The sequence below is a fragment of the Petromyzon marinus genome, chromosome 55 (assembly GCF_048934315.1).
Source record: "Petromyzon marinus isolate PM22_M1 ecotype Great Lakes invasive population chromosome 55, UKy_Petmar_22M1.pri1.0, whole genome shotgun sequence".
In the NCBI taxonomy this organism is placed as follows: Eukaryota; Metazoa; Chordata; class Hyperoartia; order Petromyzontiformes; family Petromyzontidae; genus Petromyzon; species Petromyzon marinus.
Genome location: NC_133721.1, coordinates 5,453,790 through 5,478,650, shown reverse-complemented (window position 1 = coordinate 5,478,650; position 24,861 = coordinate 5,453,790). Strand labels below are relative to the sequence as shown.

The window sequence follows — 24,861 nt, the reverse complement described above, 5'->3', positions numbered from 1 at the left end:
TCATTGCTCCATTTCAATGCTCCATCTCATTGCTCCATTTCAATGCTCCATCTCAATGCTCCATCTCATTGCTCTATCTCAATGATCCATCTCATTGTGCCATCTCATTGCGCCATCTCAATGATCTATCTCAATGCTCCATCTCATTGCTCCATCTCATTGCCCATCTCATTGCTCCATCTCATTGCTCCATCTCAATGATCCATCTCATTTATCCATCTCATTTCTCTATCTCATTGCTCCATCTCAATGCTCCATCTCATTTCTCCATCTCATTTCTCTATCTCATTGCTCCATCTCCGTGGTGGTCGCTTTCTTGGATGCGCCCTCCGTCTTTATCGGCCTCTTCATCCGCGCGAGGACTGCGGCATTAACGTGCCCTACAAATCTAGGATATGTCATCAGGAAGTTGATATGGCAAATTTTACGATGTGTTTGTGTGTGTGTGTGGAGTCATTGGTGAATGGGACGAGACCAACATCTTGCACACGCTTGACCCTGGTTTAAAATCACAGGTGGCGGACGGTACCCGGATTCAAACCAAGAGACACTCGGTCAGTGCGTCGATGATCTTCCACATTAACGACACGTGCGTCTCGAGCGATGGAAACCAGCAAAGAAGGCACGAGTGTGCCTACCGTCCCTGCTTGGAGACGAGAAGTCCCCAGGTTCTGTTCTCTGTGTTATACTCGGGGTATTTTTAGTTTTTTTTTGTCGTAATGTAAATTGCCTGAGCCGACTTTCGATAAGGAGCACAAATTCGTCCGGTGACCTGTTCCACATCAGAGGTTTTCCATGCAGACATTTGATTGGCAATCCCGTGAGAGCTCATTGAGATTCAACCATGCGCGCTGGAAGGGAAAGATAAATAATGCACACAACCTGGGGAGGTGCAGGGATTCACCTTCTTGCACGGCCTCATTATTAATTTGAATTGCATTTAAATGTAAACTTCGTTCAAACCAGAGCTATCTCAAGCGTCTTGTTTTGATATAGCGTCACCATACCCCCCCTCTCCCACCCCCCTCCTCCAATCCAGACCCTCATTTTTCCTGCACGGTATCCATGCCGCAGCCTGCGTCGTTACCGCCTGGCTCAATTTTCCCAGGGAGGGTGGAAAAAAATCGCGTTTCGCGTCGGCGCCTCTGAGCCGCCGTACCCCGCCTCCCCCCCTAGACTGCTATTCCGCGTGTCATGGCGGCGCCCGTGGGGTCCACGTGCGCATTGGCACTCACGGAAAGCGTCCTGGGCGCTTTCGCCTTCTCCGCTGGTGCCGCTCCGGGAGGACGCGAGGCCAAGTGGCTGCTGCCAGAGGCGTTGGCGCTCGCCAGAGACCACGGCCTCTTCGCTAGCGCGGAGGTACGCGGTGGGGGGTGGGGGGGGAGACCCTGGCCCAAGACACCGACACCGATTGACGCAGCGGCCGGGCCGGGAATGAGGGCGGGCGACTGGGACCAGTCGGTCACGCTGCTCCGGTGCCGCGACCGTGTGCCTAGAGGAAAGATGTGACCCGTGTCACACCGAGTGAGGGACGGAGAGAGGAGGCGATGTATCTGAGAATGCAGATCCGTGTGTTCCCAGATCCACGTGGCGCGTGTCACAGTGTGATGAAATCGTCATAAATTAGCTGTATGAGGCGTCCTTAGACAACGGATCTTGGAGAGAGCACCGTGCATGTAAAGGTCGAAAGGGGCAAAGTGAGAAGCAAGCGAGGAGATAAATATTAAAGAGGCCGAAAGAGAGAGCGAGAGAGACAGAGGCCTAATTAAACACGTTGCTGTGGTCTTCAACCGGGACTTAAAGGTTTGCAGCGGCTACGAATTCCCAACCTTTCCACAGTGCCGGGTGGTCACAGAGTCATCACGACCTGTACAGGCCGCGTGCGTGGTAGTTCCTCATCCAGCAGTGGGTTGGGGGGGGTGGATGGCGGGTACGTGGAAATCCACCTTTTTGTGGTTTTCCCGCCTCGTCTGAGTGTTTATTTTACCCTAAACCGTCACTGCATTTACACTGGTCCCCCGCCCCGTCGCTCTGGAGATGCCACAAGCAGAGCGGCATGTTTCCACGCTTCGCCGATCGAAGCAATTCCCGAGCAAATGAGATCTGCTCTCGCCCGACGCCGCGTGAGACCTCGGATAGCACTTTTTAATTTATCTGCTGTTTTTTTCTTGGGCCGTACCGCGTTGTTGTCTCCCGGCATCGTGTCGAGACCGATTCAGTTCGTGAAGGAGCTCCCGGTATGTGGAGCGAAACGTCGGACATCGTGCCGAACGACACGGGTTTTGCAACCTTGAACAACGGCGAGAATCTTAAGCAGTAGTAAAACGTTTTGGAACAGCCCATATGACATACATGTCAACCCACACGGTTTACCCGTATTCTTGTACAGGGAAATTAATCTTTCAGGTCCATACAGCGTACAGCCGTTTCAATGCGGTCCAAACAATTGTTGTCTGTTTCTCCCTTGTGATGGGACTTTATAGGGTGAATGTTGGGATTTATAAGGGCATGGGGTGACCAATAAGGTCTGAATTGGTCTGTAACAAGGTAGGCACTGATAAGGGGTTGACAGGTATGATATGCAGCCACCTGTAATTCCTTCCCTGGTAGGATTCTCTTTAAAAAAAATTGCTGTGATCTGCGTATAACGAATGCGTAACTGGGCTGTCGATGAATTGACATATTTGCTCTGTGTCGCCATACAGGGCGACGCATCTGTGAACCGCTGGATCAGCCACTGCAACCTGTGTTTGAACTCTTTGAAGACGAGGTGAGGGCGCGTGCTGTCACGTGAAACTTGGCATCAAATGCGATGGCCAAGTACACGGGGGTGTGTGGAGCACACTGGCTCTGTGGTTAGCGCACTTACGCTGTGAACCTCACACCTCCGGTCATCTCCGTATTGATTCCTGGCCACAGCGAACATTGGTGGCGATACTCTTTGGTTCTATTCGGTAAAGTCACGTAGGTAATAAAATAAAACAACAAAAATCACGACGTTTCGGCCACAACACAAGCGGCCTTCATCAGGTGAAGGGACAGTCTGCTCCCTGATGAAGGCCGCTTGTGTTGTGGCCGAAACGTCGTGATTTTTGTTTTATTTTTGTACCTACATGACTTTACCGAATAGAACCAAAGAGTATGGATCCTTGCAGTCACGAAAATTTCAAATCTAGCATTGGTGGCGAGTTGCATCTGAACTAATTCTGGGCACTCTCTCATCCCCTTCACCGAACCCGCACTTAGGGGCAGTCCATAAATGACGTCACGCACCTGGGGGGGGGGGTCAGATATTTGTGACGAGGGGGGGGGGTTTGAGAAATGTGACGTCATATGAAAATGCGCAACTTAAATAAATATAGACAACACGTTCTACTTAATTAAATAGACTTTTTAATAAATGTTTTCTCCTGCAACATCAGTGCAGCGCCACATTAAATACTACTAAAGCGATTTGAAGCATGTTTTATTTTCAAAATGGAAATATGGTTTTGGGGGGGGGGGAAGAGCTTTGTGACGTCATATTTGAGGGGGGGTCTGACTTTTTGTGACGCCGTGTAACGAGGGGGGGGTAAAAAATCGTCCAAAATTGCGTGACGTCATTTATGGACGGCCCCTTACCGGCATGGTGAAGTATGGTTGAACAACCCTGTGACCGACACGGCATGGGGGAGTCCATCCAGAAGTGGGTTTACTAAGGGCTGCCGTACAAGTCCCCACACTGTTAATGGTTATGATATGACAAGTTACGATGCTGCCGATAACAGCTTGCGTGAACAAAACAACACGGAATGTTTATTCAGTAAAAAAAACAATTTAAACCTCAATCCCGTTAATTTATCTGTATTTGGTCAATTGATGTTCAGTTCATTTTCACAATGCCGTGCAATTAGTGAGTTGAAAGGTTGCACGCTATGGGAACTGTTGTATTGGCTGTGTATTAGTAGGGGTGCCACTCAATGTTTGTATGTGAAAGTGACGTACAGTTTTCTGGGATCTCACCCTCCTCTCCGTTTCATTCGCATGGTTGGCTGTGTACGGTGCGAAAGAAGTTTAACATACTTACAGCAGACTCGATTATTCGTACTAATGATGGGGAGGATAGCCGTAGATTAAAAATCTCGGATAATCCAAAAATGTCACCATTTTCCACAGATCTATATGCCAGAAACTACTAATATAGATATAAATTATGTTTAACATTGAGAACGAAAACTAACGATCGACCGTCCGATCGATGCGCGTGCTCAGTGATGACACTTTCCTGCTCCTGCACAGCAGACTCGGCCCACTATAAGTGGACAACAAAGCCACATCAATCAACCAATCTCCACACACTGTTTTGAAGATATGCAACTACTGTGCTGTAGAGGTGATCATGTGGATTTAGGATTAACCGGAGCAACATATTTGTTCGGTTTAAGCACGTAACTTGTAATACATATTTCCAAGAATAACAATGTATAACTGTTTTTAGATGATTAATTTGGGCTTCATGGAAAATCCACTAGTTATTAATGTACGTAAAAATCTCAGGTGCGTGGTTAATCCAAAAATCGATAAACCGCATTAGAGTAATTACTTTTGGCGTAAAATTCAACAGCTGATAACACATTTACAGGCTGCTCAGGGTCCCGTATTCTACTCTGCGTCTATTCCTCTATACTATGGCTCTGTGTGTATTGACTGCAGTGCATTTATTAACTCGGGCGAGCAGCCGGTAACGATCGATGGATCGTCTCTAAACTCGCAGTGCTTCAGTTTAACAGGCGCATGAATGAAACCAGGAGGCCGTAGCCTTGCAATGAACGCAGTTGACGTTCGATTGGTGCCCGACTGTAGAGCTACTACATTGCCGTGCCGCGTAACACATCCCCGGCAGTTGAACGCATAGTAGTAGGAGGCTTTCGCGACCAATATAATCCACGGTGGAGGTTTTTGGGTTCGATCGAGTAAATGTATAAATGTGTCGTTAAACCTGCCACCACCGGACATAGCCAATTAGTAAGGTTGTGTCAACGTAAACAAAACGCGCCAATTAGTGACTCGTGCAGCGCACCGTTAGGCGGCAGCCAGAGTTGGGAAGAAGTCCTCTTCCTGCTTCGGTGTTATCCCTACCGGGAGAGAACTAAACCGTCGACTGCGCGGCTCGTGACGTATCCGCGTAGCTAACAACGAGTCCGTATCGCTTTCGGCGCCTTTTCACGTTTGCACTTCAGTGCGATTTAAAAAAAAAAAATCTACAATTTTTAGGCATCATACAAAAATATCCCGGTATGCGCGGGACACGGGGATGTCGTCGTCTTCCGTGTTTTTTTTGAGGATGTGATGTCTCTCAAAGTCACCGTAATAATGGGGGCGGCTGTGGCTGCAGGTGGGATGGCCTGTCCCTGCTGGCCGCGCTGGTGCGCGACTGCTCCACGCAGGTGTTCGTGCAGCACTGCTGCGCCTGGCTCCGCGCCGTCACGCAGCTGCTGCAGGTACCAATGTCCCTCGCCACGTGGGTTTGATGTTGAGATGTTAACCACCTCGCCTGGTGTACAGGAGGTCGTCGGTTCGATCCCGACCCTGACGATGCCTGCTGCTGTATATTTGTGTGTGGCTGGTAGATGTTAACCACCTCGCCTGGTGTACAGGAGGTCGTGGGTTCGATCCCGACCCTGACGATGCCTGCTGCTGTATATTTGTGTGTGGCTGGTGGATCTTAACCACCTCGCCTGGTGTACAGGAGGTCGTCGGTTCGATCCAGACCCTGACGATGCCTGCTGCTGTATATTTGGAGTTTACGTGTCCCTTTCCCCATGGTCGCATGGATTTTTCTCCAGGTCCTCCGGTTTTTGCCTCCACATATAGAATTGACGTGCTTTTAGAGTATTTAGCTGCTATAAATTTCCACTTAATAAGCCACTTCATTAAGCTATCATTTGTGGCCAGGTCGCTTCTGAAAAAGAGCTACAAAGCTCATTGAGGTTTACCTGGTCAAATAAAAAAAATTAGTTTAAAAAAATATAGTGTTTAGTTTCACTGTGTTTTGAGATTCACCAGTGCGTTGGGGCCTGGCGGATGGAGTGCCGAACGCGCACTGCCTTCTCTTCTGTGGGCGTTTGTGTGAGCATGGGGCCTCTTTTTAGGCCAAATCTCTGTGAAATTAGTCTCTGCTGTGGTATGTTCAAGACTTAAAACATGTACGCAATGTCTACAAGGGAGGCTTTTTAATACTTTTCAACGCAGGTTAAAAGCGTTTATGCATCAGGTCTGTTCGTCCATCCGTACCGGGGCATGAAATACTCGTGAAGATGATCCAATACTCGTGAAGATGATCCAATACTTGTAAAGATGATCCAATACTCGTGAAGATGATCCAATACTCGTGAAGATGATCCAATACTCGTGAAGATGATCCAATACTCGTGAAGATGATCCAATACTCGTGAAGATTGTCCAATACTCGTGAAGATGATCCAATACTCGTGAAGATGATCCAATACTCGTGAAGATGATCCAATACTCGTGAAGATGATCCAATACTCGTGAAGATGATCCAATACTCGTGAAGATGATCCAATACTCGTGAAGATGATCCAATGCTCGTGAAGATGATCCAATACTCGTGCAGATGATCCAATACTCGTGAAGATGATCCAATACTCGTGAAGATGATCCAATACTCGTGAAGATGATCCAATACTCGTGAAGATGATCCAATACTCGCGAAACTACGCTAAAGTTGCATCACTCTCAGTCTTACCCGATTGCAGACTGGCCAAATTGATTCAGGGCTTTCTCCAAAGCTTGGAGAGATGAATACAAATTGCAATATGCATTCTGCTCCCACGGCCAACCAAGCCGTAGCTTCCGTGCCGCTAATTCGCTGCGTTGTAGCGCATTGAGTAAGCGGCTGCGCGCGTGCGTGGTTTGTCTCCGTTCGTTCCGCCTGTTGTGCTGCCAGCCCTATGAGCCAGAGGGCGGTTTGGCGCTGGCCGTCAGAGTCCTGGCCGACCTGCTGCGATTCTCCGCGCAACTCCCCGAGCTGGCGCGGGAGGTGTCGCAGTCTCACCTGCCGGCGCTCATGTCGGCACTGCTGGCGCTGCGGGACCAGGTGAGACGGGCTTGGTGGGGCGGGGGGGGTGTGTGCACTGTAGGTCCACTCAGCATAAAATTACCAGCTGGTGCGGTGTGTCAAAACAAAGGCGGCCGGGCGTGGCACTGCCCACCGGACCCCGCTTGCGCGCCGTGCCGCCATACGGGGGGGGGAGGGGGAATCTTTGTCTTTGCGCATCTCATTGGGGCGCGTTGGGAGCCCCGTGCCACGCACGGCCCACCGGCCGCACCTTACCTGGACGCTCTGCAAAGGTTAGGAGCGCGAGCTAATTTTTTTTGGTCTCGTCATGTCGTGTCGTAGCGGGAGTGCATGGCGATGGAGGGGCTGCTGGCCTGCATGAGATTCTACCCGAAGACAAGTGGCACTACCAAGGTGAGGTGGCACCCAGCCGCTTCCCGGTGTGCTTCTACTGCATTGGATTGCCATTGCAGTCTTGCCCCAGTGGCTGGATAATAAACCGCGGGTCACAAAGGCTCGCCGCGCTAGTCATTAACGTTGTCGACGTACATGTTGGCAGCGCCCCACAGTGTACAACGCTATCTTGAAATACAAAGCCAGGCACTGTCTTCTCTCGCTTCACTCTGGTCTGAAGTAGGGACTGTGCCCAAAATGTCACCCTTATACGCGTTAGGTTATTCGGCTCTATCAACGAAGAATTTTCCAACTTTTCATTCTTATATTCGTGCTTGTCCGCCACTGCCAAAATAGACCCTCGGCTGTATGTGCGTATGTACGCATGTATATCGAACTTCTTTCGCACCGCACGTAGCCGTACGTGCTAACCGGAGGTGCGTGGCCATTGCGTTGTACAGACCGTCTGTCCGTTGCCGTCGCCAGGTGAAGCTGGAGCTGCTGTTCGTTCCCAGACTGACAGCGACGAGGCCGACAGTGAGAGAGGTGAGCCTTTCCCACTGCCCGATTCACGGTGGCACCGCGGTGGCGAGATGTTAACTTCCTCGCCTGGTATGCAGGAGGTCGTGGGTTAAATCCTGACCCTCACGCCTGTATATTTGGAGTTTGCGTGCCTCTCTCTCTCTCTCTCCGCTTGGTCACGTGGGTTTTTCTCTGGGTCCTCCGGTTTTTCCCTCCACATTTCGAATCAACATCACGTGTTTGCAGTATTTGGCTGCTATACATTTCCACGTGATGATAAGCCATTTCGTTGAGCTATCATTAGCCAGGTCATTTCTGAAAAACAGCTATGTAGCTCAGTGGGCCTTACCTGGACAGTGGGCGGGGCTACCTGGGCAGTGGGCGGGGCTACCTGGGCAGTGGGCGGAGCCAATGTTATAAAGAGCGAGAAGGGGGAGGCGGAAGAGATGTCACTCGCTGTGTGAAGTTCACAACGGCCGAGCGGCCGCTGCTGCGTGCCAGCGGGCGGGGGACGACGGAGGGAGCGGAGGGAGGCGCTGCCGGGTCCCCCCCCCCTCCAGCACGACGGGGCGCACTGCTCCGATAAACACGGCGGAAAAATAATTAGTTTCAAAATAGATTCCTTCACAACACCGGGCTTCGGTCGATAATTAATATCCCCACCCCCGCCATGCGTGTGCACAGCTGGCGCTCGGCGGCTTCGTGCTGCTGCCGTCGCTGGGGGGAGGGGGCCCCACGGGGGGGCAGAAGCACGCGGAGGCGTGGACGCAGCAGCTGCACGACGTGCTGCGCTCGCTGCACGCGGCGCTCACACGCCTCTACGACTCCGGTACCACCCCCACCCCCATCCTTCGCAACACCGTCGCCATCCTCGACTCCGCTTTCCCCGCCTCCACTCCACCCTCACCACCACCAACACCCCCACCTCTGTCTCGCGATGTCATCGGCGCCTTGAGAATCCAAACAGCCCCCGCCGAGCGATGCGTCCGACCTTGCCTTGACCTTGCCGTCACCTCGCCTTGACCTCGACGTGACCTCGCCTTGACCTCGCCTTGACCTCGCCGTCACCTCGGCAGCTCGAGCGGGTTGTGAGCCCGGTACGTTCCCTGGGCAGGAGACTGTCCAGGGAACCACGGGCCGCTGCCGGAAAAGCTTGCCTGGTGTCGGCAAAGCGTAGCGGGTCCCGGAGGACGATGTCTCTGCTGCCGCAGGAGCTGACGAGGCGCAGGACTGGGGTCCTGGGGTCCAACTGGCACTCCCGGAGCCACAGGCCGACAGCCCCGTGTACCTGCTGCAGGTGAAGCAGGAGTTCTCCTGCCTTGCCCGGGCCCTGGTCGCCATGTTGCGGTACGCTCGCTCTGCGTGTGTTTCGTGCGTGCGCGCTGCGTTCACGTGTCCAGCGTGCGTGTGTCTGTGTGCGCGCGCACGCGTGTGTTGAGAGTTGTGTGTGTTGAGAATAGGGGGCACGGCTGTTGAATCTGCCAGTCATCTCAGTCGGCCAGCCCGCACCTCCGATTAGCACGGTCGGCTACGTACGCTGCAAAATAAGTTCGTCATACATACATTCAACCCATGGCACCTGGGTCTGTCCAGTGACCTGTCGGCGAGCCATCGACACTTCACGTGGCCTCAAAATGTACCTGGCCCGGCACAGGCCCCGTGGTGACGTCACAGCCACTGAGTGGCGAGTGGTGGTTGTTGTTGTTCAGAATTGTGGGGAGCGGTGGCACGGCAGTTAGCGCACTGCGAGAAGAAACCAGCGTCCCAAGTTCGATTCCCGCTCACGGCCAGCACCAATGACGATTTGAGGCACTCCTTAACGTACGCGATAGATGCGTTCCCTAAAAAAATCCCGCGATCGAAAAATTGCGTTCCGTCAAGCAATTTTCCCATAAGAAATAATGGTAAAGGGAATCTCACTCACACTCGCAGACATAATCGCCTATATTATCCTCGCCTAGATCAGTACAATACATCCATAATACATGTACACGCAATATAATACTTTCAATTAAAAAGCAAACCGCGTAAATTCTAATATACTTCCTATGAAATAAAAATAAATAGAGCATCACTCACCTGTAACTACGCCGGAGTTGCGTAGTGGAGACAGGGTGGATGGAGACGGTGTTCACGTGGCGGGATGCTGTACGGCATAGCACTGGCTGCTGGCAACGCCATTGGGTCACGGTGCCAGGCTAGGGTCGCGCATAGAGGCCGACCGAAAGTTAAAAATGTAATTTCGGCCGAAACCGAAAGTTGAACTTCACTTTCGACCGAGACAGAAACAGAAAGGTATGTAACCGAAGTTATCGAACACAAGAATCATGAAATATGTCACTTTTTGCAATGCTACTTCAATTAAAAATAAATCTAGAACTAATCATTCAGAGCCTGCAGTAAGAGTCGCTAAATATGAAATATTTAGGTGTTACTTACTTAGTAACTTTATCCAAACAAACGAATGTTGTAGTTAAGAAAAAAGTTTTTACACATTCAGCCAGACAGGCTGTTAACCGGTTGTATATACATTAGCAGCCTGCATGGTTGCGGCTGTAACCTTGCTCCAAAGCTGCTGCTGCTGACGTGTGTGTTTGTGTGTATGTGTGTGTGTTTATGTGTGTGTGTGTTTGCAGCCGATCGCAAAGGATTGTCTAGCGCCGACTGACCGGCCGATAGGCAGAGTGATAGACATAGCACTAGTGTTATATTCTAAAATAGATCTTCGGTTGACGAATGACGACCAAAAGTCAATATCAGTTTCGGCCGAAACCGAAACCAGACTAAAAGTAAAACATTTACTTTTGGCCGAAACCGAAACAATGCCGAAAGAGGCCATTTGCCAACTTTCGGCGCCGAAACCGAAACCGAATTTCGGCCGGCCTCTAGTGGCTTACGTCGCTTTGCGGACGACGTTATTCCGAAAATGGCCCCGCGTGTCTCGATAAAAGGTCTCGGTACAAAGCGTTCGTTATTCCAAAATGGCGTACCGCAAAAGTGCGTCAACTGAAGATCACCTGTATCTGAACCGGTTGTGGGCCTCCCCAAGATATCCTCAGCCATGAATGAGTACATGGTGCGGTGTGTAAACGTCGCCACTAGGGAGACGAAGGCAGCCGGGAGTGGTACTGGCCACCCCCACCCCCTCTTTGTGTGCCGTGCCGGCCTTCATAGGTGCTCGCTGAGTAGCACCTTGCCCCAAGGCTATACGGGAGATCTTTGTCTTTGTAAACAAATTCTGCCGCCACTGCTGCACCCTCACCCTGTCGACTGCACCCTCACCCTGTCCACTGCACCCTCACCCTGTCCACTGCACCCTCACCCTGTCCACTGCACCCTCACCCTGTCCACTGCACCCTCACCCTGTCCACTGCACCCTCACCCTGTCCACTGCACCCTCACCCTGTCCACTGTACCCTCACCCTGTCCACTGCACCCTCACCCTGTCCACTGCACCCTCACCCTGTCCACTGCACCCTCACCCTGTCCACTGCACCCTCACCCTGTCGACTGCACGCTCACCACATCCACTCTCCGCTTCACAGGGAGGAGTTTGCGGCGCCGGTGAAGGTGCCGGCGCAGCCGATCCTCACCCTCGTTTGCCGAGCGCTGGCCATCTCGCCCAAGCGCCTGGTACGCTGCCGGACGGCACGTGGTGTTAACCGATTCGTACCGCGAGGGGGAGGAAGCGCGTGGTGGAATAGGGGTCGCGATCGGACGCCGACTCCCGAGGGATGCCGTTATGAGCAGTACGGCCGAATCCGAAGGGCGACTTACAATATATATGTGTGTGTGTGCCGCGTGAGTGTGTGTCGTTGTGTGTGCCGTGTGTGTGTGCCACGTGTGTATGTGCCGCGTGTGTGTGCCACTTGTGTATGTGCCGTGTGTGTGTGCCGTTTGTCTACATGCCGCGTGTGTGTGTGCCACGTGTGTGTGTTTGCCGTGTGTGTGCCGTGTATAGTTGTTTACCGCTTGTGTGCGTGCCACGTGTGTGTGCGTGCCGCGTGTGTGTGTGTGCCGTGTGTGTGCCGCTTGTGTACGTGTGCCGTGTGTGTGTTTTCCGTGTGTGTGTGCGTGCCGTTTGTCTACATGCCGTGTGTGTGTTTGCCGTGTGTGTGTGCCGTGTGTGTGTGCTGTGTGTGTGTGCCGTGTGTGTGTACCGTGTGTGTGTGCGTGCCGTTTGTCTACATGCCGCGTGTGTGTTTGCCGTGTGTGTGTGTGCGTGCCGTTTGTCTACATGCCGCATGTGTGTGTGTGCCACGTGTGTGTGTGTGTGCCACGTGTGTGTGTGTGCGTGCCACGTGTGTTGGTGCTCGCGGAGGATGATGACAGCTCAGTTGGGATCGCACAGCAACCATCACCCCCTTCTGCGAAAAAGCAGTACCCTCCGGAAATCGAGTCATGAGACTCGATGAGGCTTGGCTGGGAAAACAAGCCGAGCAAAAATAACAAAAAATAGCTGCAAGCACGGTGACCCGAGTTCGATTCCCGCTCGCGCCCAACACCGGTGACGATTATCTGAACCGGTCCTGGGCCTCCCACAGGTCGACTCAGCCTCAAATGAGCACCTGGTGCGGTGTGTAGTACACATCCGCAGTGGTGCTGGCCACCAGCCCCTCCTCGCGCGCCTTGCCGGCCTATCGCAAGGCCTTATTGCTAACAGCACTTGCCCAAGCAGTTTGTGATGGCTGTTATGCGGTGGTTCTCTGCCTTTGTCTTTTTTTCAGGCCGCGGTGGGGGAAGCCACTATGCAGCTGCTGGTGCTGCCCGCGGTCCACACGGATGCCCTCTCGCTGCTCGAAGCCCTCATTCGCACGTCAGAATAACACCCGGATCGCGAACGCTAAACGCGCGCCTCACAGCGCCCGCCGCTTAAAGCTCGGGGCACGCCGGGCGGAACGTCGCCCGCGCGTTGGCGTTGAACTCGGTCGCGAGACGTCTCGAGCCACCGGTCAGGAGGAGGAGTGCACGAGCCGTGTCGGTCGGGATGCGATCGTCTCGTCTAATCGAGACGGGGTTGCGTACGTGTGAATGTTGAACTTCTTCCGCGCCGTACGTAGCCGACCGTGCCAACCGGCGCGCCGTACGGGCGCATGTCGCCCGACCGTGCGCGCCGAGTGAGCAAACGAGCGGCCTCCCCGCGGACTTGTGGGCCGAGCGACGCTGTGGGCTCGCGGCACGGGGCGGGGGGTGCGTTGGAGGGGGAGCGCGGCTGGCAGGGCTCGCTGCTGGGAGGGAGAGAGGGAGCGGTTGCGTGAGGTCTCCATGGACCCGGCGCGGCGAGGCGCGAGGAGGATTACGCCGAGGCTGCCACGCGCTTGTTTACCGTGGGGGGACCCTGGTGGGATGGGGGGAGGGAACCGGCGGGGCCTTGCCGACCGTGCTGACTTTGATTTCCCAGGACGCCTGAAATTTCCGCGAGTGGCTCTCTCCGTGGGGCCACGAAATGCAATTGGAGACGAACAAATATTAATTTATTTTTGTTTGCCGCTCCTTTGCTTTGTGCGCTGCGATCGTGAACGTTGAACGGCCTCGGCGCGATGGGCGGCAGCGCGAGAGTTTGGCCGTTGACGGCCGTGCAGCGAAGTGTGACGCACGTGTGAACCGGGCCTCACCTAGGTGGACTCGGCCTCAAATCAGTACCTGGTGCGGTGTGTAAAGATCACCACTGGGGAGACAAAGGCGGTGGGGGTGTGGTGCTGGCCACCCACCACGTCGTGTGCCATGCCGGCCTTCGTAGGTGCTCGCTAACAGCACTTCCCCCAGCAATCTGTGAAGGCTACACGGGGGGTCTTTGTGCGTGCGCGCGGCCAGGTGCGGCAAGCGGCTGCTGCGGTTCGGCGACGTCATCAACCGGGCCTTCCCGCAGGTGCTCGCCACATGGAGCCCGCCGGCGGAGACGGGGGGTGACCCTGGGCGGGAAAGCCCCTACAGGTGAGACAGCCCCTACAGGTGGGACAGCCCCTACAGGTGGGACAGCCCCCACAGGTGGGACAGCCCCTACAGGTGGGACAGCCCCTACAGCTGGGACAGCCCCTACGGGTGGGACAGCCCCTACAGGTGGGACAACCCCTACAGGTGGGACAGCCCCTACAGGTGGGACAGCCCCCACAGGTGGGACAGCCCGTACAGGTGGGACAGCCCCTACAGGTGGGACAGCCCCCACAGGTGGGACAGCCCCTACAGGTGGGACAGCCCCTACAGGTGAGACAGCCCCTACAGATGGGACAACCCCTACAGGTGGGACAGCCCGTACAGGTGGGGCAGCCCCTACAGGTGGGACAGCCCCTACAGGTGGGACAGCCCCTACAGGTGGGACAGCCAGTACAGGTGGGACAGCCCCTACAGGTGGGACAGCCCGTACAGGTGGGACAGCCTCTACAGGTGGGAGAGCCGTGCGTACCTGTCGTTTTACCCGCCCGCTAATTAGCGGCACGGCAGTGCCGATCGTCATGTTGGCGACGGACGACGCCGGTAATTGGCGCTCCGGGAGCCGAGCGCTGCCGTGCGGCAGCCGCCCGGCGCTCGGCACGGTGGCGATCTCCGCCGTGGTAATTGTTTAACGCTTTTCCCAACAGAGGTTCGGGGTGTGAACGCACGAGCTGCGGGGCCGCCCGTAAACACGCGGTCACGATAACTCTCGCGGAGACGATGCGGCGGTGTGGCAGCTGGACACGTTCGTCAACAACACCGTGGCCTTGAAGGGGGAAAATAAATCAATAATCGGGGACGTTTGGGGCAATGGCCATTCTTCATAGCACACAATAAGATAGGCCAGATGTTCAATACCTCGCCTGGTATAGCGGTCATGGGTGCTGTATAATTGGAGTCTGCATGTCACTCTTCCCGTGGGTGCGTGGATTTTGCTCCGGGTCCTCCCGTTTTCCCCTCCACATTTAGAATGATGCATTTAAAAAATTTTGGCTGCTATAAATTTCCACACGCTAAGCCACTTCGTTGAGCTGTCATTTGTGGCCAGGTCGCTTATGAAAAAGAGCTTTACAGCTCAGTGGGGCCTTAACGGGTAAACAAAAAAAATAGTACATAGTTTATAGCAAATAAGGGCGTGGATACGACTACACTTGGCACCTTGAGGCCTGATGTCTTTGTGAAGTTGATAGCCACTTGAAAATGGCATTGTTGCGAGGTTTGTTGAAGCCCGGCATTTTGCGCGACCCTGCGGCACCCGCCCTGCTCCTCCGCGTCTGCGTCTCTGGATCTCGAGCTGTGCCGTCAACCCCCCCCCCCCCCCCACCCAGCGAGGTGCGCGTGCGTGCGTACGGCGCGCTGGCCGCGTGGGTGGACGCGTGCGGCGCCACGTGCCGCGTGCTGCAGGACGAGCTGCAGCACGCGCACGACCTCCTCCGCCACCTCGTCCGGGACGCCTCCCCCGCCAGCGACCTCATCCGGGTGAGGCCTCTGTCGCCCGCTGAATCGCCCAAGTCCTGTCCGGTTGCGACGACAATGACGACAACCATGTTTTTTTTTTTTTCTTCGCATCTTGCTTCGTCTTCGTGCGAACTGCAAAAACGCTGCGGGATTTGTAACAATTTGTAACGGGCGGTTTTCGGTGCACGGAGGCGCGGGGGAAACGCGGACGGACAAGTGGGAGGGAAGATAGGCGGCCAGAATCGGCGCTCCCAGCAATTTCCCGAGCTCTGTGGTCCTAGATTGGAATGTTGCTGAAGGGAGGTTGGGCTTGGCATCAGCGGACTCGTCCCTCTCCAGTCAATCATTGCCAGCACCGCCAATTGACAATCTTCGTCCTCATTCACCACCACCACCACCACACTCGCCCTCCCACCCCATTCCTCACCGAGTCTCACTTGGATATCTGGTGAGCTTTGTTGGGTCAGTGTTCGCCATGTCAAGGAGCATGAACCATCACACGAACTCCGGTCATCTTTGTCGCGGCTTTTGGCTGGTCATCGAACAAAGACGGTCACCGCATCGCGCGCTTTCAGATGCGCTTCTGCGGCCGTCTGGAACGCTCCTGCTTACAATATTAGGAAGCCACTGGAGCTATGCATTTTTTTATTATCTGGATTGAAAACGAATTTCTTTAGAACTGCTGTTTGTGTTTCATTTGTTCTTCCCCCGCACTTCCGATTAGCACGGTTGGCTACGTACGGTGCAAAAGAAGCTCAACACACACGCACACACACACGCGCGACGGTGTAAAAACCCCAGCGCCTGGAGAACGGCCACCGCGCGTGCAAGGGGGGAACGCTCGACGCCGCTCCCTCGTGTTTCCCCACCGCTCGCAGCTCCAGGTGGGGCGGCCGCGTGGTGACCTCCAGCTGGGGAGTCGCGCCGGCAAGCGGCACAAGGGCGGTGCGCCCGTCACCGGCGCCACCGGCACGGCCGGGCCCAGGAAGAGCGACGCGCGGGCCGGGGCCGACGTGTGCCTCGCGGCGCTGCACGGTGAGCGAGCGGCGCGCGGTCGATTTGAGCGCCGTCTCGAGGGCCGTTTGGCGAGCCCGCTTGTTTGAAGGTTTTTGGAGCAGGACGCCGACGCACAGCAGCGGCGGCGGCAGGGTTCGACTATCCCTCGAAGGGTGTCACGGGATCAGCGTAGCGCTTCGGCGTTAATCGGGGGGGCGCCGCGCTCCCCCCCCACTCCCCTGCCTCGTTTTGGACCGCGGGCGTCTGTAAGGAGCGGCCAGCTGCCTCGTGTCAGACAGCTCAGTGCCGTGGGGACGGGGTGTGTGGGGGGGGTGGTGGGGGGGGGTAACGCGTCATTCACATCACATGGCTCGTCCCCCGGTCACTGGAGTGTTCGCCGCCTGGTTACACGTGATCACGGTGGTGAGATGTTAACTACCTCGCCTGGTCTACAGGAGGTCGTGGGTTCGATCCCGACCCTGACGCCTGCTGTATGTTTGGAGTTTGCGGCATCTCTCTCCCCGCGATCTCGTGGATTCTTTTGCGTCCTCCCGGTTTTTCCCTCCACATTTAGAAACGTTTCTAGTATTTGTCTGCCATAGATTTCCACGTGATGATAACCCACTTCTTTGGGCTATCATTTGTGGCCAGGTCGCTTCTGGAAAAGAGCTCCGATAGCTCAGTGGGCCTTACCTGGTAAAATAAAAAAAAGAGTTTAGATCGGCTTCGATGGAGACGAGTTTGCCGGCCAGAGCTTGAAACGTGACTGACGTTGCCACCTGCTGGTTCGTATCGCAACGGTCGGCCTGGAGTGGCACGGCCACGGAGTGGGCGCACCAAGTTCGCGGCGTGCACAGACACGTCGACGTCACGCGCGTACGCCTCTTTCGTCCAATCCGCTGCTGGATGAGGGCCTCCGCACGCCCGCCGCCCTGGCCGCGGAGAGTTATTCGGACCGTGCCTCGGCAGGCTGGTCAGTGCCGGGTTTGGTGAAAGCAATGGCGGAAGGAGGGGGGCATAGAAGTAGAGTACAGTACAGCAATTGATTTTGCAGCACTGACAACTGCTGGCCAACAAAATTCTGGAGTTGTCAGGTTTCGAGTTAACGACGTCCGTGTCACCCAGACGACGGGAATACAGGAACTCTTCTACTTACGACCGAGTTAGGTTCCCGAGTACAGCTGTACTCTTGTCGATTCCAAACACGTTGTACGGTGTGTACACTTAACAAGGGGAATGTCGTATAATCTCCTGTAGATGTCGATTGCCACCGGTTCTTCACGTTCTGCAGATGTAGATGCCACCGCCGCCATCTATTGCGCGGCGGTTGAACTTACGACTCTCGGTCCGAACAGGCAACTGGACATACGGGACAGGTTTGTTCGTATCTCTGAAAGTTCGTAAGTCGAATGTTCGTAAATAGAGGGGTCCCTGTATTTATGTTTTTCTGGTGACACGAAGACGCATAACAGGCAGAGCCGCCGTGAGAAGGGGGCTAACCGTCTCCCATCCCAGGGACGATATGGGCGCACACATCTCCTGCAACCCAAACTACGGACCGTGCAGTAAAACCCACCGTGGGCCCGCAAGACCACACGAGTTCGATTCCGGCTCGCAGCCACCTCCTGTATCTGATCCGGTCCAGAGCCTTCCCCCTAGGTCAACTCGGCCTTAAACGAGTACCCGGTGCGGTGTGTAAACATCGGCACTTGGGAGACAAAGGTGGCCCGGGCGTGCGATGTCGACCACCACCCCCCCTCCCCCGCCCCCTTTGTGTGCCGTGTCCATAGGCGCTCACTGACGGTACTTGTCCCCCACCACGACAGCTCGTCCGACGCTATCCGGGTGACCTTTGTCTTTGTGTGCGTGTGTGTTGCAGCGCTGGTGCGGGTGGTGCTGCGCTGTGGGAGCTTGATGCCCGCCAAGGTGCACAAGGTGCGGTGGTGGTGGGGGGTGCCGCACTCTGACGTGGCTGGCGGGGCCCAAGCAGCTCCTCTCGTTTATAATTTGTCGTTGGTCTCTCATTTGTTGCTGTGATTGGTTGTTCTCGCTTTATTCTGATTTGTTCTGCGTTGTTGCTCTCATTTGTTGGTCTCATTTTTTGTTGTGATTTATCGTCTTGAATTGTTGTTGTTGTCCTGATTTGTTGGTGTTCTGATTTGTTGTTGTTCCGATGTGTTGTTGTTCTGATTTTTTCTTGTGATTTTTATGTTCCGATTTATTATTTGTTGGTGTTCCGATTTGTCATTCTGATTTGTTGTTCAGATTTGTTGTTGTCGATATAATAACACGTCTGCCGAGAGCAAGGCCAAAGGGCCAAAGCGTCAAGCGGCCATCAAATCGACCGGCACCGTAGTCAAAGTTGTAACGGACGAGAGTGTGGCGGTGTTTCTCGAGTCGGGTGATTGTGCCCCTTAAGAGCTTGGGGGGGGGGCGGGGGTGGTGGCGGTGGGGAAGAGACGACAATTGGGAGAGGGAATTCCAAAGTGGGGCGGTGCGATGGTAGAAGCGGAAAGAGAAGCAAGGTGGTGACCTGCAGTGTGGTGGTGTTTGACCACAGTGTGGTGGATGATTGAGTGAGTAGGTGGGTGAGCGAGTGGGCGAGTGTGTGCTGGTTGCTGCCGGGCGAGATGAACCGGCCGGTGTCTGTTAGAACTGAGGAGAAGTTGACGGGGAAACGCGAATCGACACTGACCCATCGAGAGCGACTGCAGAAACTCGCCCCTAACGCGCTCCCCACCCCCCCCCCCCCCCCCCGCGTGCCCCCCACGCAGCGCCTGCACGAGCTGGCGGTGAGCTCGGCGCTGGCGCTGCAGGCGGGCGGCGCCCCGCCGCGCCCCCTTGGCGCGTGCCCCGCGTGCCGCGTGGAGCTCTACCGCCTGCTGCTGCACCTGCTGCTGGCGCCCTCGCCGGCGCTGCCTCCGCCGCTGCAGCCGGCGCTGCGCATCCTGGCCCGGGGCCAGCGCGACGACAGCGCCCAGGTTCGCCGCCGCCGCCGCCGCCGCGTCCACGCGCCTCCGGATGTTCACGCGCGACGGTGTGGGAGGGGCGGGGGGGGTGTCTACTAATTAGTTTGCCGCTTGCGCGGAGCCGTGGCGTCCCGTGCTCGTTGTGTTCATTGCGTCCGCGTGACGCCGGAGAGCGACACGCCGGCTGGACCCGCGCCTGGGCACCAGGGCACCGTGAGGGTCGCGCGAACACGAAGCGCGCTGCTTCATCGTCGTCGTGGCGAGATGTTAACTACCTCGCCTGCTACACCGGAGGTCGTGGGTTCGATCCCGACCCTGTGACGCCTGCTGCTGTATGTTTGGAGTTTGCGGCGTCTCTCTCCCCCGCGATCTCGTGGATCCTTTTGCGTCCTCCCGGTTTTTCCCTCCGCATGTAGAATCGACGTCACGCGCTCAGAGTATTTGGCTGCTGCCGTGCACTTCCCACGTGATAAGCCACTTGGTAAAGCTATCATTTGTGATAGGTCGCTTCTGACAAAGAGCTACGTAGCTCAGGGGGACTTGCGTAATAGTATTCGCCGTTGTTGTGTTTGTCGCGACGCAGGTGTCCGCGTTTTGCGCCGACGCCCTCGTCGTCGCGAGCGCCATCGTCCACCCGCGGGTCCCCTCCCTGCAGCTTCCCGCAGCCGCGCCCGCAGCCGCCCCTCCGCTCGGGGACCCCCCCGCGGCCGCCCGGGAGTTCTCGTGGCCCGGAAGAGACCCCGACGCCGAGGCGCGCGACGTCCGTACCGACGATCGCTCCCCGCTGGACCTGTCGCGCAACGACGCGCCGGGAGATTGGGCCCGGCCGGCCGTCCCGCGCGGCTCTTCCGGCGGCGGCTCCGGCGGGACGGCGTCCGCGGACGGGAGCGGCGGCGCCGAAGGTCCGGACGATTCCGCGACGATCGCGGACGGCGTCGCGGCGCCGTTGCGGGTGACGGCCGAGAAGCCGCGCCGAGCGGAGGACGACGGAGAACGCCGGGAGAGGGCGGCGGCCTCCTCTCTGCGGTCCAGTGGAGGGACGCAGGAGGTGGACGACGTGGAGGAGGATGGACGAGTTGACGGCGGCAACGACGGCAGAGCATCCAAGCGCAAGCGGGGGAGAGACGAACGCGAGGCTGTGGCTGCGAGCGACGAGGTGAGCTCGGCGTGCGTCGCCGACGTGTTCACGACGCGGGGTCCGTTGGCGAGCGTTCTCGGAAACCTAACGAACGCCCCCACCACCACCCCCCCCCCCCCCCCCCCCGCGTGTCGGCTTTGACGGTGGGTTGCACCGGCGCGCGTGCCCCCGGGAGCTTTTCTCAGATCCCGGAGGAAGCTCCCGGCTGCGTGCAGCTGAAACGTCGGACGTCTTGCTGAACGACGTGAGCGGTACGACCCCGAGAGCGCTGTTTCGACCTCCCCCCTCTGCGCCCGCTCGCTGTCGTTTTCCCAGAAGAACGACGGCGGCTGCGGCGGCGGCGGCGACGATCGTGATGGCGACGACGACACGATGAGGACCATGCTCGCCGACTTTGTGGACTGCCCCCCAGAGGGCGAGGGGAGCTGCCGCCACCGCGAGGTCGTCGCCGCTGGCGAGTTACTCGCCCGGCCGTAGCGCCAGCGCCCACCAGCTCCTGGAGGCGCTGCGTGGGGCACGCTGGGGGGTCGGGGGGGGGGGCGGTGGGGGCGCACGCGAGTTGTAAATTGTAACTTCTTTCGCACCGTCTGCAGCCAACCGTGTGAATCGGCGGTGCGAGTTCTCCGGTTGCTTTCGATGGTTCAGTGTTGATTGGCGTTCCCGTGAACTCGCCGATCCGTCTGCCCACGTTGAGGACTCGGTTTTACCAGACACCTTTCCCGTCTCGACCGGCAGCAGTGCTACCGGAGGACAAGCGACCGCGTGCTCGCACACAAACGCACGCGAAGATCGCCTGTAGCAGGCTGTTGGGGCAAGTGCTGTTGGCGAGCAGCGCCCGTGGGTGGGTGGGCCCGCACCGCCTCCCGCCGTTTTTGACTCCCCAGCGGAGATGTTTTCCACGCCCCAGCAGGTGCTCATTTGAGGCCGAGTCGACCTAGGGGAGGCCCGGGCCTTGTTCAGATATTTGTCGCCGTCGCTGACGGCGAGCGAGAACGGAACCCGGCTCGCTGGGCTCGGAGCGTGGCGCTCGCCGGCGCTCCTCCGCTCCCCTCCACGTGCGCACGACGCGCCGCCCGCCGTGCAGACGTGGCCCGGCCTGCCGCTACGCCAGCACCGCCGGGCGGCGTCATTTTTAGTGGCACAGAGACGACACGAGTGTGAGACGAGTGTGACACGAGTGTGAGACGAGTGTGACACGAGTGTGAGATGACACGAGTGTGAGACGAGTGTGAGACGAGTGTGAGACGAGTGTGAGATGACACGAGTGTGAGACGAGTGTGAGACGACACGAGTGTGAGACGACACGAGTGTGAGACGACACGAGCGTGAGACGACACGAGTGTGAGACGAGTGTGAGACGACACGAGTGTGAGACGACACGAGTGTGAGACGAGTGTGAGACGACACGAGTGTGAGACGAGTGTGAGACGAGTGTGAGACGACACGAGTGTGAGACGAGTGTGAGACGACACGAGTGTGAGACGAGTGTGAGACGAGTGTGAGACGAGTGTGAGACGAGTGTGAGACGACACGAGTGTGAGACGAGTGTGAGACGACACGAGTGTGAGACGAGTGTGAGACGAGTGTGAGACGAGTGTGAGACGACACGAGTGTGAGACGAGTGTGAGACGAGTGTGAGACGACACGAGTGTGAGACGAGTGTGAGACGACACGAGTGTGACACGAGTGTGAGACGACACGAGTGTGAGACGAGTGTGAGACGAGTGTGAGACGAGTGTGAGACGACACGAGTGTGAGACGAGTGTGAGACGAGTGTGAGACGACACGAGTGTGAGACGAGTGTGAGACGAGTGTGAGACGACACGAGTGTGAGACGAGTGTGAGACGAGTGTGAGACGAGTGTGAGACGACACGAGCGTGAGACGAGTGTGAGACGAGTGCGAGACGAGTGTGAGACGACACGAGTGTGAGACGACACGAGCGTGAGACGAGTGTGAGACGCCACGTGTGTGAGATGACACGAGTGTGAGACGAGCGTGAGACGACACGAGTGTGAGACGAGTGTGAGACGAGTGTGAGACGACACGAGTGTGAGACGAGTGTGAGACGAGTGTGAGACGACACGAGTGTGAGACGAGTGTGAGACGACACGAGCGTGAGACGAGTGTGAGACGACACGAGTGTGAGACGAGTGTGAGACGAGTGTGAGACGACACGAGTGTGAGACGAGTGTGAGACGAGTGTGAGACGACACGAGCGTGAGACGAGTGTGAGACGAGTGTGAGACGACACGAGTGTAAGACGAGTGTGAGACGAGTGTGAGACGAGTGTGAGACGAGTGCGAGACGAGTGTGAGACGAGTGTGAGACGACACGAGCGTGAGACGAGTGTGAGACGAGTGTGAGACGACACGAGTGTGAGACGACACGAGTGTAAGACGACACGAGTGTAAGACGAGTGTGAGACGAGTGTGAGACGAGTGCGAGACGAGTGTGAGACGACACGAGCGTGAGACGAGTGTGAGACGACACGAGTGTGAGACGAGTGTGAGACGACACGAGTGTGAGACGAGTGTGAGACGAGTGTGAGACGACACGAGCGTGAGACGAGTGTGAGACGAGTGCGAGACGAGTGTGAGACGACACGAGTGTGAGACGACACGAGCGTGAGACGAGTGTGAGACGACACGTGTGTGAGATGACACGAGTGTGAGACGAGTGTGAGACGACACGAGTGTGAGACGAGTGTGAGACGAGTGTGAGACGAGTGTGAGACGACACGAGTGTGAGACGAGTGTGAGACGACACGAGCGTGAGACGAGTGTGAGACGAGTGTGAGACGACACGAGTGTGAGACGAGTGTGAGACGACACGAGCGTGAGACGAGTGTGAGACGAGTGTGAGACGACACGAGTGTAAGACGAGTGTGAGACGAGTGTGAGACGAGTGTGAGACGAGTGCGAGACGAGTGTGAGACGAGTGTGAGACGACACGAGCGTGAGACGAGTGTGAGACGAGTGTGAGACGACACGAGTGTGAGACGACACGAGTGTAAGACGACACGAGTGTAAGACGAGTGTGAGACGAGTGTGAGACGAGTGCGAGACGAGTGTGAGACGACACGAGCGTGAGACGAGTGTGAGACGACACGAGTGTGAGACGACACGAGTGTGAGACGAGTGTGAGACGAGTGTGAGACGAGTGTGAGACGACACGAGTGTGAGACGAGTGTGAGACGAGTGTGAGACGACACGAGCGTGAGACGAGTGTGAGACGAGTGCGAGACGAGTGTGAGACGACACGAGTGTGAGACGACACGAGCGTGAGACGAGTGTGAGACGACACGTGTGTGAGATGACACGAGTGTGAGACGAGCGTGAGACGACACGAGTGTGAGACGAGTGTGAGACGAGACGAGTGTGAGACGAGTGTGAGACGAGTGTGAGACGAGTGTGAGACGACACGAGTGTGAGACGAGTGTGAGACGACACGAGTGTAAGACGAGTGTGAGACGAGTGTGAGACGAGTGCGAGACGAGTGTGAGACGAGTGTGAGACGACACGAGCGTGAGACGAGTGTGAGACGAGTGTGAGACGACACGAGTGTGAGACGACACGAGTGTAAGACGAGTGTGAGACGAGTGCGAGACGAGTGTGAGACGACACGAGCGTGAGACGAGTGTGAGACGAGCGTGAGACGACACGAGTGTGAGACGACACGAGTGTAAGACGACACGAGTGTGAGACGAGCGTGAGACGAGCGTGAGACGAGCGTGAGACGAGCGTGAGACGACACGAGTGTGAGGCGACACGAGTGTGCGGCGGTGCGCTCTCTCGGTCGAGAGCGCCGCTGTGCCGGGGCCGCGACGTCCACGGAGCCTCCCCGGCGCCGGGTGACGCACAGCGTGCTCCACCCCCCCCCCCCACAGCGTGCTCCACCCCCCACAGTGTGCTCCACCCCCCACAGTGTGCTCCACCCCCCACAGCGTGTTCCACCCCCTCCCCCCCAGCGTGCTCCACCCCCCACAGCGTGCTCCACCCCCCCCTCCTCCCCAGCGTGCTCCACCCCCCCACAGCGTGCCCCACCCCCCCCCCCATCGTGTCTGCTCGTTAAGCAACAGCCCTTGCCCATCGCGCCCCGCAACTTTTCTTTTTAATAAACAAACGCGCCAAGTGAATCCCGTGCCGAGTTTTATTTTCGTTAATCTCGAGGCAGCAACCCCGTTGCCTCTCCACAGCGGCGAGTCAGCGGTGGAAACTCCACATTCCCGTGGAAGGACACGTGCACCCCTCGGGACCAGCACAGGTGAATGCCCCCCCAAGAAAGTGGCGCTGACTTTATCGACCCTGCAATGAAAACAGTCCCAAGTCGGACCCTGGGCCCCGGACCCGCCGAGAGATTGCTACAGGTTGCCAGCGAGATGAATCGTAGACA

General features: G+C 56.5%; 1 protein-coding gene across 2 annotated transcripts; it reads left to right on the top strand.

Moving 5' to 3' along the window:
* The first annotated feature begins 1,088 nt into the window (after window positions 1-1,088).
* On the top strand, window positions 1,089-24,604 carry LOC116954493 (proline-, glutamic acid- and leucine-rich protein 1-like). 2 transcript variants are annotated; one of them, XM_032975046.2, is made up of 17 exons: window positions 1,089-1,359; window positions 2,706-2,770; window positions 5,375-5,480; window positions 6,950-7,099; window positions 7,403-7,474; window positions 7,940-7,999; window positions 8,660-8,804; window positions 9,187-9,322; window positions 11,521-11,608; window positions 12,703-12,791; window positions 13,790-13,909; window positions 15,235-15,385; window positions 16,243-16,399; window positions 18,240-18,295; window positions 19,135-19,341; window positions 19,913-20,485; window positions 20,786-24,604. In XM_032975046.2, the coding sequence occupies exons 1-17, from the start codon at window positions 1,195-1,197 to the stop codon at window positions 20,942-20,944; spliced, it is 2,499 nt and encodes an 832-aa protein (XP_032830937.2). In that variant the 5' UTR covers window positions 1,089-1,194; the 3' UTR covers window positions 20,945-24,604. The 2 variants fall into 2 exon arrangements, with proteins under 2 accessions (XP_032830937.2, XP_032830936.2); XM_032975045.2 differs by having other exon boundaries at window positions 1,090-1,359; window positions 20,783-24,604.
* The last annotated feature ends 257 nt before the right edge of the window (window positions 24,605-24,861 follow it).

Bases quoted from the DNA above. Each gene is read 5' to 3' on its own strand.
- LOC116954493 (XM_032975045.2), top strand. From the start codon at position 1,195: ATGGCGGCGCCCGTGGGGTCCACGTGCGCATTGGCACTCACGGAAAGC. The intron at 5,481-6,949 runs GTACCAATGTCC...TTGTGCTGCCAG, and splicing joins CCGTCACGCAGCTGCTGCAG to CCCTATGAGCCAGAGGGCGG. The intron at 11,609-12,702 runs GTACGCTGCCGG...TCTTTTTTTCAG, and splicing joins CCATCTCGCCCAAGCGCCTG to GCCGCGGTGGGGGAAGCCAC.